General features: G+C 34.8%; 2 protein-coding genes across 3 annotated transcripts in view; one reads left to right on the top strand and one right to left on the bottom strand.

Moving 5' to 3' along the window:
* LOC127851067 (N-acylglucosamine 2-epimerase-like) overlaps window positions 1–15766 on the bottom strand; it is a 113585-nt gene that overhangs the window by 35165 nt on the left and 62654 nt on the right. The window contains exon 1 of one of the 2 annotated variants that reach the window (XM_052384537.1): window positions 15008–15217. The exons of the other annotated variant lie outside the window; for it this stretch is intronic. Coding sequence (XP_052240497.1) covers window positions 15008–15108 — 101 coding nt within the window. The 5' untranslated portion in view covers window positions 15109–15217. Of the gene's footprint in view, window positions 1–15007; window positions 15218–15766 lie in introns of those variants that run through there. 2 annotated transcript variants of the gene reach the window in all.
* Window positions 1–15766, top strand: part of LOC127849911 (uncharacterized) — a 91809-nt gene that overhangs the window by 54996 nt on the left and 21047 nt on the right. The window lies entirely within an intron of this gene.

Raw genomic sequence — 15766 nt, 5'->3', positions numbered from 1 at the left:
TACTGCATCTTAAACGGATAAATACAATTGAAACCATTTATTTTCAATATTATCAACATTATTATTTAGTTATTAATACATTAAGCAGCAAACTCTATTAATCAATAAGATTTGATATAAGTCATAATTAAAAAAAGAATCATCCGAATTCACTGCAAAAACGGTTGTTGAAATTGTTCATGATGATTACGATGATGACGATGACGACGATGATGACGATGGCGACGACGAGGAGGAGAACAACGACGATGACAATGACGATGATGATGATGATGACACTGATGATGATGATCACGACGATGACCATAACGATGTTGTTGGTGATAGTGACGATAATGCTGCTGCTGTTGCTGATGACGATGCTGCTGCTGATGATGATGCGGTGGAGGCGGAGGAGCAGGACGAGGACGAGGACGATGGCGAAGACGACGACGACGACGACGACGGCGATGATGATGATGATGACGGTGATGATGACGATGATGATGCCGATGACGATGATGATGATGATGATGATGATGATGATGATGATGATGATGATGATGATGATGATGATGATGATGATGATGATGATGATGATGATGATGATGATGATGATGGTGATGATGATGATGATGATGATTATGCTGATGATGATGATGTTGATGATGATGATGATGATGATGATGATGATGATGATGATGATGATGATGATGATGATGATGATGACGATGATGATGATGATGATGATGATGATGATTATGATGATGATGATGATGATGATGATGATGATGATGATGATGATGATGATGATGATGATGATGATGATGATGATGATGATGATGATGATTATGATGATGATGATGATGATGATGATGTTGATGATAATGTTGATGATGATGATGATGTTGATGGAAATAACGATACTGTAAGTAGTAAATTAACTCATTAATTGTTATTATAATACACAAGCACATGCTAATGGATCTGTATCCGCAAGGCGGTCAAATGAAAACTCACTTGGTATAAATGTGAAAAATTGAATCAAAATATCATAATGCGGAGTGTTAAAATGTGTTCAAATCTAGCGAAATTGTTGCAGTACTTTTCTACCGAAACCAATGCTTAGCCCAGTTATTTTAAAAATAATTTCATAATACAACGATACACGTCAATTGGCTAACAAATACATTTGCAAGTTTTACCTCACTCAAAAACAGTATTTATTGAAGACAGGGCGTCAACAATGTCCGAGATTCATCAACGTAGCTTAAGTACCTTAAGTACCTTTCCGTTTGATTTATCGCAGGATTCTGGGTCCGCACCCACAGTCTTTTAAAGTGTCCGCATTAAAAAAGATAATAATTGTTGCTTGTAATAATCTTTTACAGCTCATAAAACATGTAAATCCTCAATTCGTAGAGTTTCAGTATGATTTTATTTATTTAAAAATTAAAGACGGTTAACATATTTTATACACACATATATTAGCAGCTATACGCCATATAACATAGGACATAATGTATATTATAAATCAAAGCGCTGAAGGCATTGAAGTTGTTCGCTGTTGTCGTCCTTGATTAGCTTGTTCGCATTGCATATGCTTATCATTGTGCACAGGCTAATCTTATTTGGCGTGCATTAAGCCCCGTTTTCCATGAAAGCAGCCAATATGTACATATTTTAATGATAAACACTAGACTGGCCAATGGCGTTAACAAGCTGGTATATACATTCACTGCTAGAGCAGAATCATTTGTCGTCTGCTGCAGACAGGCAGTGGTAATCGTTTCTAGCAGAGTGAGTTGTGTTTCTTGCCGTACTTAAGGCTTCTAAGCACCTACTGATTTGCATTTATTACCCATTCTCTTGAAACGCCGACTAATAAAGTGCGATAAACCGCCTTTAAGCACTTGGCACATTAACAAATAAGAACATTCCACACCTAACTCCTAACCGATAACCGACGTCTTTAATCGCGAAACTATTACCAGAAATTGAATACCGCCAGAAACAACAATGAGCTCACTTCGATTAAATATAAATACACTAGAATCATTGTGTCCTAAGCAATCTAACATATTTACCGAAAATACCAGCGAATACAGTATTAAATATGACATCGGTCTTGCATATCGCCTCAGACATGCGAGAGCGCCACGACGAGTGAAGAGTGTGTGTATCAGAGTTTGTTTACAGGTCCTACTGGCCTCTTCACGAGATTTGTGTAGCCTGACCTGAATGATGAATGAAATGGATGTAGTAACAATTATATGAACACGATATATCCGTATCAATATCCATGTGAGCACATACTAATAATAATTAATTTTTTAATCGCCATTAGCTTTAAAATGCACGTAAATAGATACAACAAAGACCAATTCGGAGACTTTAACATTTTATAATTACCTCCCCTGCAATAGAAAATATATAAGGAAACTCGCATTCTATGGAATATCAAAATCTTAATATATCTTTCTCCGAATTTTTCTTCTGGTAAAATTCATCTTAAATTTAGCTGTATATTCGTATGTAATTAATTAAACAAGAGTTACAAAAAGGCATCGCAAAAAAATATCGCGTTTTACTTGAATAAATTACCTCCCTTAAGCCTATCAGAATATCAAAAATACGTATATAAACAAAACGCGTGCCTTTCATAAGTGATAATAAAGCGCGTGCCCGTGCCACTCGTCCTCCATATACTTACTAAATATAGTACAACGTATCTACTATCATTGCGACTAACCCAAACCTCAGTCAATAAGTAACCAGGATAAATATACATTTAGGTAATTAAGGTATAAAACATGCATATAAAAATTTACATGTTCCCTGTCTGCCGAACCCGATCCATGGAATATAGCCACAAGAGGTTCCTCAGGTCGGGCTACAATAACCTCGTGAAGAGGCCAGTAGGACCTGTAAATAAACTCTGAAACAAAAAAATAAATAAAAAAAATGTACCTATGTAGCCGGATTGCGCCCTCAGAGCGCCCAACACCGACACAGATCACGCTACTCTCCGGTCAAACACAATACTACATAGGACTGCTGCCTTTTCGCCATATTATCAGAATCATTTACGTGCAAAATGGAAACTTTCAACTGTCCTTTCACTTCGTACATAAGCCTAATTTTGATCGTTTATCGGAGTAACGGTGATTACGATATTCGAGCCTTAAATAGGTAGAATTACCGAAATTCCCGTTCTTACACGTTGTAGCATGGATTGGGTATTGAACACGATACACGTGTGTATTAGCACCCTACTGTAGTCCCGGCGGGGTACTCGTTATCAACTGCATCAATACACCGGTAAGCAACCAGGGGGATATCATATGAAAAAAGAACTATCATGCATGTTTGATGTGTTAAAGTGTGTCACAAAATTTCCCTAACTGCCGATGTCGGCTATAATTTCGGTATAAACATGCAAAGAAATTAACCTATATATGATGTTATTGCCGGTATGTTATTGGACATTTTGTATGTCAAATGTTCATAATTTGTATTTAAATTAAGACGATGCTTATTTGCCAGAAAACGTTTATTTCAAATTCAAAACAAGCAATAATCATACATAATACCAAAATATAAAACTAACAAAATGACAACACTCTCGCTTAACGCAACGTTCAGTGGCACGCGCACTTAACAAAATTATTGCAACTAAAGCAAGCTGTAATTAATATGTGACTACTTGCTATACAACCAGTATCATGCGAAAATTGATCTTATTTAATTGTGGTTCCCTCTTTGAATTTATGTTGCCTGTCGACTTTTAGAATAATGTGTCAGTAAGAAATGTATTGCTTGCTCTACAACCAGCTTCATGCGAAAATGGGTCTTATTTAATTGTAAATCCCTCTTTGAACTTAAGTTGTCAGTCGACTTTTAGAATGATGTGTCAGTAATAAATATTTTTCTTCAGTTTCACATGCTGTTTAAGAAAATTTAGTGAAAGATGCAAATGTGTCTTATTTATTTTTTTCTGTGTCTTCGATGTATCTTATTTATATGTGACTGCGTGCTTATTTTTTTTTCAAGAAATGAAAGATGCAAATGTGTCTTATTTTAATTTTATCCATGTCTTAAATGTGGCTTTTTTATATAAGATTACATGATATACTGCCAGTGTCATGCAAAAAAGGATCTTATTTCTTAATATCCACATTCACGCTTTGTTCTTTATTAGCATCGTCTTTAATTAGGCTATCTCTATTTAAAGTACAGATTACTGTGAACTTAATAATTGTGCAACGGTGATGTTGATCCATTATCGTTGTTAATTTTAAATGTAGACAACAAGTTAGCAATTAATGAAATCAGTTATTTTGGAAGTAAATCCATTTTTTCCTATACAGTAGCAAGGTGGATGTGTTTTGAGCGGATAAGATAGGGATCACCACAGCAGGTTGCTAATACACAGTGTAGACTTCCCCTATTATTGTATTTGTTATTTACCTGATTGGAATAAATAAAGTGTTAAAGATCATTTCCTGTGAAAAGCAGGATTTCTGACATAAGTTCAATCGTTTTGCTTGTATACATAATTTCATGGAACAATGAATATATTGGCGCGATGGAACACAATTTATAAATCAAGCTGACAGTATAGTATCGGTTTTTAATTATGTGTAAATTAATTCGCATCTCTCGCTTAACTCGTTCAATGACACGTGAACTTATAACAATTATAAAACATCACGTGCATCATTATTTATTTTTTTAATTATGAAAACATATTATATGTTGTACATGTTTTTTTTGTTTTTTTTACTCAACCAGAGAGACATTATAAAACATTGTTATATATAACGCGCTTTGCTTTTCTACATTACATAATTATATATCGATTTTTTGTTAAGTGTACGTGCTTGACATATTTATAAAAATAGCAGTGTTTTTTGTAATAAAATCAAAAATTGACATTTAATTTGATGCAATCCACATTGTTTAGCGGCCAAGCGCAGTTTTCCGCTCTCGGCGGCCGATGGTGTATTGCAATATATACAATGGAAAGCTGGGTTTCTGACATAATTTCAATCGTTTTGTTCACGCGGAAGTGCTTTTCGGTGGCCGAAAATACTATTGTGCCCTTTATTTAAACCTAAATCAGTATTTTTTTTTACACTTGAAGGTTTGTACAGCGGGGATTTCGGTACCGGCGCGGGTTTATGTGCTTGTTAAGAATTACCGAAATCTCCGCTAAGAGGCAACATATGCTGATTTATGCTTTGATTAAACATTGATAACTAAATTGCAAAAGTGTATAGCATATTGTAAATAAGGTAGTACGATATCATTTTTTTTCATCTGATTTGTTTGGAAAATACTTTCTTATTATTACTATGTCATGTTATATTTACATATACGTTTGTGTAACCAATGTTTTAAATGTACATTTTACCTGTTTGACATTAGTTTACACATTTATCACAATAATAAACTATTTAATAATGGAAAAAATATTCTGATAAGAGTATTTTAATGATAAACACTAATATGATTGTGTGCAAATAAACATTAATGCAAAGCCGAAACCCAAACATAATGACATATAGACCCTTTAAGGCGTAAATATGGGGGATTGGCGTAAATATCTGTGATTTCGGCTCTGGGCGTACGAATGTAGCAGTACCGAAATCCCCGCTAATTATTTTCCAAAAGAAGTAACCGAATGGGAGATAATACATGTCACTGGTTGCTAATTAAAAAAACACACTATAATACTTTTGTTGACACTTGAAGGTTTGTACAGCAGGATTTCGGTACCGGCGCGCGTTTAAGTTCTTGTGTAGAATTACCGAAATCCCCACTGAGAGGCAACTTAATGCTGTCAAGAGTGCTTAATAATTAACATTAATATAATTGTTTTGCACCTTAACATTCATGTGAAGTCAAAAACCATACCGATGACCTATTGATCCTTTAAGGCGTAAATATGGGGATTTCGGTACTAGGCGGGCGAATGTAGAATTACCGAAATCCCCGCTATAAGTTTAGCTGCACTTTTAGTTTTAGTTTTTTTTGTAAGTAAGCTTTATGCAATATATATACAATCTACATAACATCCAATAGCATATAACAGGCACCATATGTATATGAGAAACAACAACAAAATATTTCTTTAACATTAACGTCAAGTATTATTGAACTTTTTGAAAGAACTTTTTTATTTACCACGGCCGGGGTTCATAAAAGCTCTTTGGGATAGTTTTAACCTTAGTTCTTCTGGAATTTGCCGATGCTGGTATTTTGCAAAAAACACTTAACATCTGAGCAATACGAAAAAGCATGAAAAAATAAACATACTCAAAATTAAATATTATTATACGCTTTGAAATTACTATTTTTCAAGATATTCAATATACATGTACATGTACACGGTAGCGGTAAAGTGTATTTATATACGTCCGGCCGCTCCCGATGTCAGTCGCTGAAATCACGAATAAGACTTAATTCTTTTTTAAAATGACAACGTTTAACTATTTTAAACTGTTAGTCTATTGTTACAGTATAGCGTGTCTTTTTTATTCGAAAGATCATTTTTATAATTAAGGTGTGTCAATAGTAAAAATTATTCCGGAAAGCGTTTTTGAGCTGTCAAGGATCGATTTTGAGATCAATTTAAATGTCAAAGGGGGCTGGGGCGTAATGACAAATTCGTTCGAGTGCGCGATCATTTGAGAAGAAATGATGTTGACACCGATTTTCCCTGGTCTTTTATTATTGATTTCTGATAAATAAGCTGCCGTCACGGACATGAACATTAACTAACGAAACCTCTTCACTACTTTTCGAAAATCTTACAATTGCAAATATCCGCCATCTTGAAAATTAAAATGATCGATTAGCAAATTAAATTACTGCAGTAGCGCATTGTAAACGCTATGTTTACCATAGTATATATATATATATATATATATATATATATATATATATATATATATATATATATATATATATATATATATTGCTCATTTGCTAGATTACTGGTGACTGGTTTTAATTTTCTTAAGTCAACCGACATGCATATTTCATTTCATGTGCAAAAGACGTATCTCAATATGTTTTCGGACATTCATTGTCCGATACGATATGGTTCGACGATTTAATTTATTTTTGACGTTGTTAATTACATTGTCAATTTTTTATAGAATGACATATGCACATGGATAAAATTCCGCATGTACTCACCAGGAATAGCAACTAGAAGACTACAATAAAACAATTAGCTCGGGCGGCTGATATCCCTTTTATCCCTGTAAGGAATCTATTTTCTCAGACTCACGGTTTTATTTTCCAGATTGTAAACAATTGACATCCCTGAATAAAAAATAATATCAATTTTGATCTCTAGTGTGCTGACTGAAGTATTGTCCTTGACTGGAACTACTGTCGATAATGTGTATTTGAGATTGAAACACGCCTTTGAAGAACTTTGTGTTTTCTTGTTTTATGCTTTTTTTTTCAAAATATTTTGTCCGCCAAGGACGCAACGATTGATAAAATGAACCAGATTGTGGTCTCTCTAAAGTGCTATGTTTCTACTGTCGTAATTTCTTTTACGAACAACACATTACTGATCGCGGACTTTATTTGATAGTTTAGACTTTGGTACGATGCGATGTCAGTCCATCCGTGAAGATAAATTGCTTTGCGCCCGTTTGTGATCTATTCCCGATACAAAAGTCCATGCGTCACCCGTTTACGATTACATAGGTCCGTTAAGAGCGTTCCAATTGAGAAAAATGGGTTTTTAAATATGCTTTTTCTATGTCCTCGCTGTTTTGCAACCGCACACGAACACATGTCAATGCAGACAAAGAAATTCAACGATCAACACGATCACCAAGATCAAAGCTCTTCGTTACGATACGATACAATTGTGGTACATTGTATATCTATTTTATTATAATTTTCGCAAAGCAATGAGCATGACTTCATATCACGCAGGTTTTATCGTCTTTTTTTCTGTGAATATGCTCTCAGATAGGCCATCAAAACGAAAAACCAAAATTAATTGTACGCACAATTATATATATATATACTATGCTATGCTGTGCTGTGCTGTGTTGTGCTGTTCTGTGCTGCGCTGCGCTGCGCTACGCAACGCTCTGCTCTGCTCTGCTCTGCTCAGCTCTGCTCTGCCCTGCCCTGCTCAGCTCAGCTCTGCTCTGCTCTGCTCTACTCTACTCTACTCTACTCTACTCTACTCTACTCTACTCTACTCTACTCTACTCTACTCTACTCTACTCTACTCTACTCTACTCTACTCTACTCTACTCTACTCTACTCTACTCTACTCTACTCTACTCTACTCTACTCTACTCTACTCTACCCTACCCTACCCTACCCTACCCTACCCTACCCTACCCTACCCTACCCTACCCTAGCTCTGCTCTGCTCTGCTCTGCTCTGCTCTGCTCTGCTCCGCTCCGCTCCGCTCCACTCCACTCCACTCCACTCCACTCCACTCCACTCCACTCCACTCCACTCCACTCCACTCCACTCCACTCCACTCCACTCCACTCCACTCCACTCCACTCCACTCCACTCCACTCCACTCCACTCCACTCCACTCCACTCCACTCCACTCCACTCCACTCCACTCCACTCCACTCCACTCCACTCCACTCCACTCCACTCCACTCCACGCCACTCCACTCCACTCCACTCCACTCCACTCCACTCCACTCCACTCCACTCTACTCTACTCTACTCTACTCTACTCTACTCTACCTACTCTACCCTACCATACTCTACCATACTCTACCCTACCAGACCCGACCCGACCCGACCCTACCACCATACCATAGCATACCATACCATAGCAGACCAGACCAGACCAGACCAGACCAGACCAGACCAGACCATACCATACCAGACCAGACCAGACCAGACCAGACCATACCAGACCATACCAGACCAGACCAGACCATACCATACCATACCAGACCAGACCATACCATACCAGACCAGACCATACCATACCATACCATACCATACCATACCAGACCATACCATAATCATACCAAACCATACCGGACGATACTAGACTATACTAGACTAGACTATACTATACTATACTAGACTATACTATACTATACTATACTATACTATACTATACTATACTATACTATACTATACTATACTATACTATACTATACTATACTATACTATACTATACTATACTATACTATACTATACTATACTATACTATACTATACTATACTATACTATACTATACTAATGCATAGCTTATATTAACACAATCAGGAAAGCGTGTTTCGAAAAATCCAAACAATTTTTATCATCGCACAATAGTGTAACATACATTTTAATACAATGTTTATAGGGAAACTCATATGATTCGCGTAATGTGAAAATAATTATCATGCTATAATTCGACCACGAGACTTGACGTGACTTAATAGCGAACATTACGGAATGGAGCTACGCTGGCCGTATATGACATAAGACCCATTTTTGCATATTATCTTATCAATGCTTATATGAATTTGATTGCTATAATCCAATGCGTATTCGACACGGAATTATTGTCAAGGTTTTTGCATTTTGTCAATATTTATCATAGCAGGGGACATTGCTGACATCAATATCCATACTGTTTTCATTTTCAGTTGAGAAATGATATTTCTTGTTATCAAGATTGTTTGTATAGTACGGTAGCGTTCTCTACACAAGTGAGATTTATTTGTACTGGTAAATTGCTGTCATACTCAGGTATGTGAAGTTGGCTGTTAGATGTTAGCTGTTCGTCAGATGTTTAAAACAGAAATGCACAGCTGTGCATTGGGTGTTAAACAGATGTTTAAAACAGATATGCACAGATGTGCATTGGGTGTTAATCAGATGTTTAAAATACAAATGTGCAGCCGTGCATTGGATGTTCGTCGGATGTTTAAAATTCAAATGCACAGCTGTGCATTGGGTGTTCATCAGATATTTAAAAAAGAAATGCACAGCTGTGCATTGGGTGTTCGTCAGATGTTTAAATTAGAAATGCATAGCTGTGTATTAGGTGTTCGTCATATGTTTACAATTTAAATGCACAGCTGTGCATTGGGTGTTCATGGAGCGATCACGCACCGATACAATTATCATTGTTGTGTAATACGTCTAAACATAGTAATGATAGCTACTCTGAAACAAAGTATGAATGGAATGATGTGTTTTTACAACAGTTCCGATCTGGTTTAATTGCTAGTTTACCAAGATTAAACTCGATTGTTCATGATGTAAGCTGTGAAAATAGGCAGTCCATAAATAAGGCTCTGAATGATTTTACTACTGTTTTACGCAACGTTGCGGACCCATTGTTTTCTAAACAAAGGACTGTTACACACATTGTTTTGACAATGAATCTCCTATAAAACATTCTGATTGGTTTGACACCGAATGCATACGTAGTCGCAATGAATATCTTGAACATCTGAGTCGTTTTAATGTTTGTCCGTCGGACTTAAATAGGACACAATTATGCGAAAGTAAAACAAGATATAAAACGTTTATACGCAAAAAGAAGTCAATGTTTTATACGCGCAAAATGATTGAAATTCAAAACCTAAAAAAAATGTAAGCCAAAAGAGTTTTGGAAATACTTTAGAAAACGAAAAGACAGTTTTAATAATAATTTAGCATTAGACGAGTTGAAAGATTATTTTTCAAGCATGGTTAACGATATAATTGAGTGTGAAAATGTTCAGGCGGAAGCCTTTTGTGGAAGTAATGATTTTAATATTCCCAATGAATCTTTCCCCGAGTTAGATCGACCTTTTACCATTAACGAAATTGTTTCTGCAGTAAAATCTTTGAAAAAGAACAAAGCGTATGGTAGTGATTGTGTTTTGAACGAATATTTGATCGAAAGTATTGATATTTTGTCAGCACACTTATGTGATCTTTTTAATTCTATACTTAATGCAGGTTTTTTTCCTGATAATTGGGCTGAAGGTATAATAATTCCGCTCCACAAAAGGGTGATAAAAACGATGTGAATAATTATAGAGGTATAAATCTGGTCAGTTGTCTAGCAAAACTTTTTACAACCGTTTTAAACAAGCGAATAGAGCAATTTTGTAGGGATAATAACACTATTTTTGACGCGCAGTTCGGGTTTCGTAAGGGTCGATCAACTGTTGATGCAATATATGTACTTATTTCTATTGTTCAAAAATATATTAATGAAAATAAAATATTTTATGCTGTTTTTGTTGATATGATGAAATGTTTTGATTCCATTTATAGAAATGGCTTATGGTTAAAATTGTATAATTGTGGAATACGTGGAAAACTTTTAAGAATTATAAGAGATATGTATCAACATGTTAAATCTCGAGTTAAATTGTGTTCTAATTATTCCGAATATTTTGAATACGCAGTTGGATTACGTCAAGGTGAGGTATTGTCACCTCTTTTGTTTTCTATCTTTGTTGAAGATTTGGAGTTGTTTTTGCAAAAGGATACAAATTGTGGCCTCATGTTTGATGATATTGTTTTAATACTTTTACTCTTTGCAGATGATATTTCCATTATAGGTAAAACACCATATGATGTACAGCAACATTTAAATAATTTAAATACATATTGTGACACATGGGTTTAAAGGTAAATACTTCAAAGACAAAATCATTGTTTTTCGTAAACGGGGTGGCTTATTACATAATGAAAGCTGGGCATACAATGGGGAAATCATAGAAGTCGTAAGTGATTTTAACTACTTAGGAACAGTCTTTAATTACACTCGTAAATTTATCTTAAATCAAGAGCATCTAGTTGGAAAAGCACTGAAAGCCATGAATGTTCTTTTGTGTAAGTATAAGGAATTTGACTTAAGACCTAAGACAATGTGTCAATTATTTGATGCCTTTGTGAGTCCTATTTTGAATTATTCCTGTGAGGTTTGGGGTTATACTAAGTCAAGGGAACTTGAAAGAGTACATCTCAAGTTCTGTAAGCGGTTATTGAACGTTAAAATAAATACCTGTAATGCAGTCACATATAGCGAATTAGGACAATATCCTTTATTTATTAATAGGTATTTTAGAATGATTAAATACTGGTTGAAAATTGTAACCTCAGACAATATTATTATCAAAACTATTTATTCACAATCTGTTGCAGATAGTTATAACGGTCATTCGAATTGGGCTGCAAATATCAGAACATTGTTAACAGAATATGGGTTTGCATATATATTTGACAACCCTAACGTTATCGATCAGTATACATTTTTAAATGAATTTAAAACCCGTATTATAGACACTTTTAAGCAAGAAACTATGTCTAAAATAGAAAATAGCTCTATGTTAAATCTATACAAGTATTGCAAACAATCACATTACTATGAACTCTATCTAGATATTTTGTCTAAAAGTAACCGTTCATTTATGAGCAAGCTAAGATTAAACGGACTTCCTCTAAATATACAACTAGGTCGCTATAGACAAATTCCTAGAGAAGAAAGATATTGTACCTTTTGCAATTCTAGCGATATTGAGGACCAGTACCATTTTGTCTTTGTATGCAAGTGTTATACTGTAATAAGAAAGAAATATATTAAACAATATTACTATGTTAAACCTTCTGTATTGAAATGTACACATTTTTGACCTCATGTAATAAGAAAGATATTAATAATCTTTGTAAGTTATTTAAGGACGCTCTAAACTACAGAAACACACAAAATTTTGTTAATAACTGAAACACAGTTCATCTCCGAATAAATTTTCGAGTATGTATTGTTTAACTAATAAGTTTGTATAACCCTTTCACTTAATGCTATGTCATGTTGTTTTATGTATTATATATGTATATGTATTGAAGACGATGTACTTGTACAAGTCTTATATAAATGTTCTGTTCTGTTGTTCTGTTCTGTTCATCAGATGTTTAATATATAAATGCATAGCCGTGCATTGTGTGTTCGTCATATGTTTAATATATTAATGCATAGCTGTGCATTAGGTGTTCGGCAGATGTTTAAAATAGAAATGCAAAGCTGTGCATTGGGTATTAATCAGATGTTTAAAATAGAAATGCACAGCTGTGCATTGGATGTTCGTCAGATGTTTAAAATACAAATGCACAGCTGTGCATTGGGTGTTCATCTTATGTTTAAAAAAATGCACAGCTGTGCATTGGGTGTTCGTCAGATGTTTAAAATAGAAATGCATAGCTGTGCATTAGGTATTCGTGAGATGTTTACAATTTAAATGCACAGCTGTTCATTGGGTGTTCATCAGATGTTTAATATATAAATGAAAAGCTGTGCATTGGGTGTTAATCAGATGTTTAAAAATAGAAATGCACAGCTGTGCATTGGATGTTCGTCAGATGTTTAAAATAAAATTGCACAGCTCTGCATTGGGTGTTCATCAAATGTTTAGTATATAAATGAATTGGTGTGCATTGGATGTTCGTCAGATGTTTAAAATAGAAATATATAGCTGTGTATTGGGTGTCCGTCAGATGTTTAATATATAGATGCATAGCTGTGCATTGGGTGTTTATCAGATGTTTAAAATAGAAATACATAGCTGTGCATTGGGTGTCCGTCAGATGTTAAAATAGAAACGCAAAGTATGACGTTTTTTTTGGGCTCGTAAAATCGTGGATTTCTGGTATTGGAGGGACAAGAGGAATTTGTGTCGGTCATTTCCGTTGTATTCGTGTTATATTCTTCATAGGTTAACGCACGAAATCAACGAAAATTTATGTCGTACGAATAATTATTCTTTTCAGTATCGGTCGCAGTGTCGTTTTGTCGTTCCTCCCCTTTTTAGTCAATGTTGTTATGTTTTAATACACTTATTCGTATTCAGTTCTTGGGAAATACATGCAGCCTGTCGTAATTTATCTATGATCAAATTGTATTAATGATAAGGTTGCACGGTGTTCTAGGTTTGTCAATGAGGGGGGTTTGTCAATGTATATTAACTATATACAAGTGTGCTTTTTTCCCCGCCGAAAAATTGTTTGGAGGGGATATAGTAATAGTATCCGTCCGTCTGTATGTGCGTCCGTCCGTCTGTGCGTCCGTCCTTTCGTCTGAATCTTTTCTAGAGCATAACGCCAAATCTTTTCAATGAATTTCTTTTAACTTAGAATATAAACAGATAGCAACTAGGAAAAGTGAAGTGACCAAGAACCATAACTCTATCTACCTTACTTGTTTAACTATCTCCCTTGATATAATTTCAAAGTAAATTTTTGTCCGGAGCATAACTCTAAATCTACTGAAGGGATTTACTTGAAACTAGAAATATAAACAGATGGCAACTAGGAGAAGTGAAGTCAACATGAACTATAACTCTTTCTGCCGTAGTTTTTGAATTATCTTCCTAATTTTATTTTATTTTTTATTTATAGGTTTAAATTAAATCTAATTTTATTTTATATTTAATATTTTAGCTTTTCAATTTTCAATATCCTCATTTATCAAATTTAACAATAATATTGTAATTTGAACACTAAAGTATTAACTGTAAAATGAATCGATGAGTTTAAGGAAAAAAACAGTGATCAAGTAACTGATTATAGTCTTCTTACTTAATTACCTCCCTTTCTTTCATGTCAATATAGTTTATTCTCTACAGCATAACTCCAACACTATAAACTAATTGATCCTTGAAATATGAATAGATGACACAGGTGCCATGTTTTTCAAATATTAATCTACTCTCTATAACAAATGTTGTCATACAAGCAAACACATTTTGGCTGGTTTTGGCACTACTGTGACAAGCTCTTGTTAAAGTTTCGAACGCTTGATTTCACGTGAGAATAATGATTGTGATAAATTCACCTGTCTAATCATGAAAGTCCAGAGAAATCACCCAGGACAAACTCTTATAAACAACCGCGAGTATTGTATTCAAGATAAGATACCTTACCCGTATTTATCGTCGTGCGACTTTTTGCAACCAGAACTCCATACATCTTACCCGTATTCATAGTCATGTGACTTGATCAATCACAACTGCATACATCTTACCCGTATTTATCGTCGTGTGAATGTGTCAACCAGAACTGCACACATCTGGTCAGATCCTCACTTATCTCGTCGTAAAACTCTTGAAGTCTTTTCTCAGCCATCTGCAAAACCCCGAGTTTGAGTTTTTAATTTAAAAATAAATCCGATGTTTTTACAAAGGGATTGCAAATGTTTGGAGTTTCATTATGCATATATAACGTTACAGATACTATCATATCTTCCGTCTTATTTGTAGCTGATAACAATAATCGTACTACGCCGTATACAATCAGGTGGTCTGCTCTACTTGCCGCTATCACCTATGGACGACTTTACAATCGTGATACATCGACTATCTCCGGAATCCTCCGTAAGATAGTTTTATGTATTAGATCGTCTTCTGATCCAGAGTGCCCGTTACCTATACATATATTATTTAGATGTTTTGTGAGTATATATCAGAAACATTATTCAATATAAGTTTAAATGGGAAGAAAAAATAAATGAATCTAATAATGTGTTCAGTATTTTGTTTACCGTTAAAACTTAAATGGATATTTACAAAACGGTAAACTACGCACACGTATCTGACAGGGGCAATACCTCCACAAAAAGGAATGATATACACATTTCCCTTCTTTAAACGCGAAGTTTGAGTTTACAGGGATATTAAAATTGCATACAAGAAGCATACACACAACTTATTATACATGAACCCGGCACCTGTAGATTGAAACACTTTATAGGTCAGTGATAAAACAATATAGTGATATGACAGTA

This window comes from Dreissena polymorpha, chromosome 11 (assembly GCF_020536995.1).
Source record: "Dreissena polymorpha isolate Duluth1 chromosome 11, UMN_Dpol_1.0, whole genome shotgun sequence".
Classification (NCBI taxonomy): domain Eukaryota; kingdom Metazoa; phylum Mollusca; class Bivalvia; order Myida; family Dreissenidae; genus Dreissena; species Dreissena polymorpha.
Note: the sequence above shows the minus strand (reverse complement) of the source record. Positions and strands in the feature narration are given on the sequence as shown.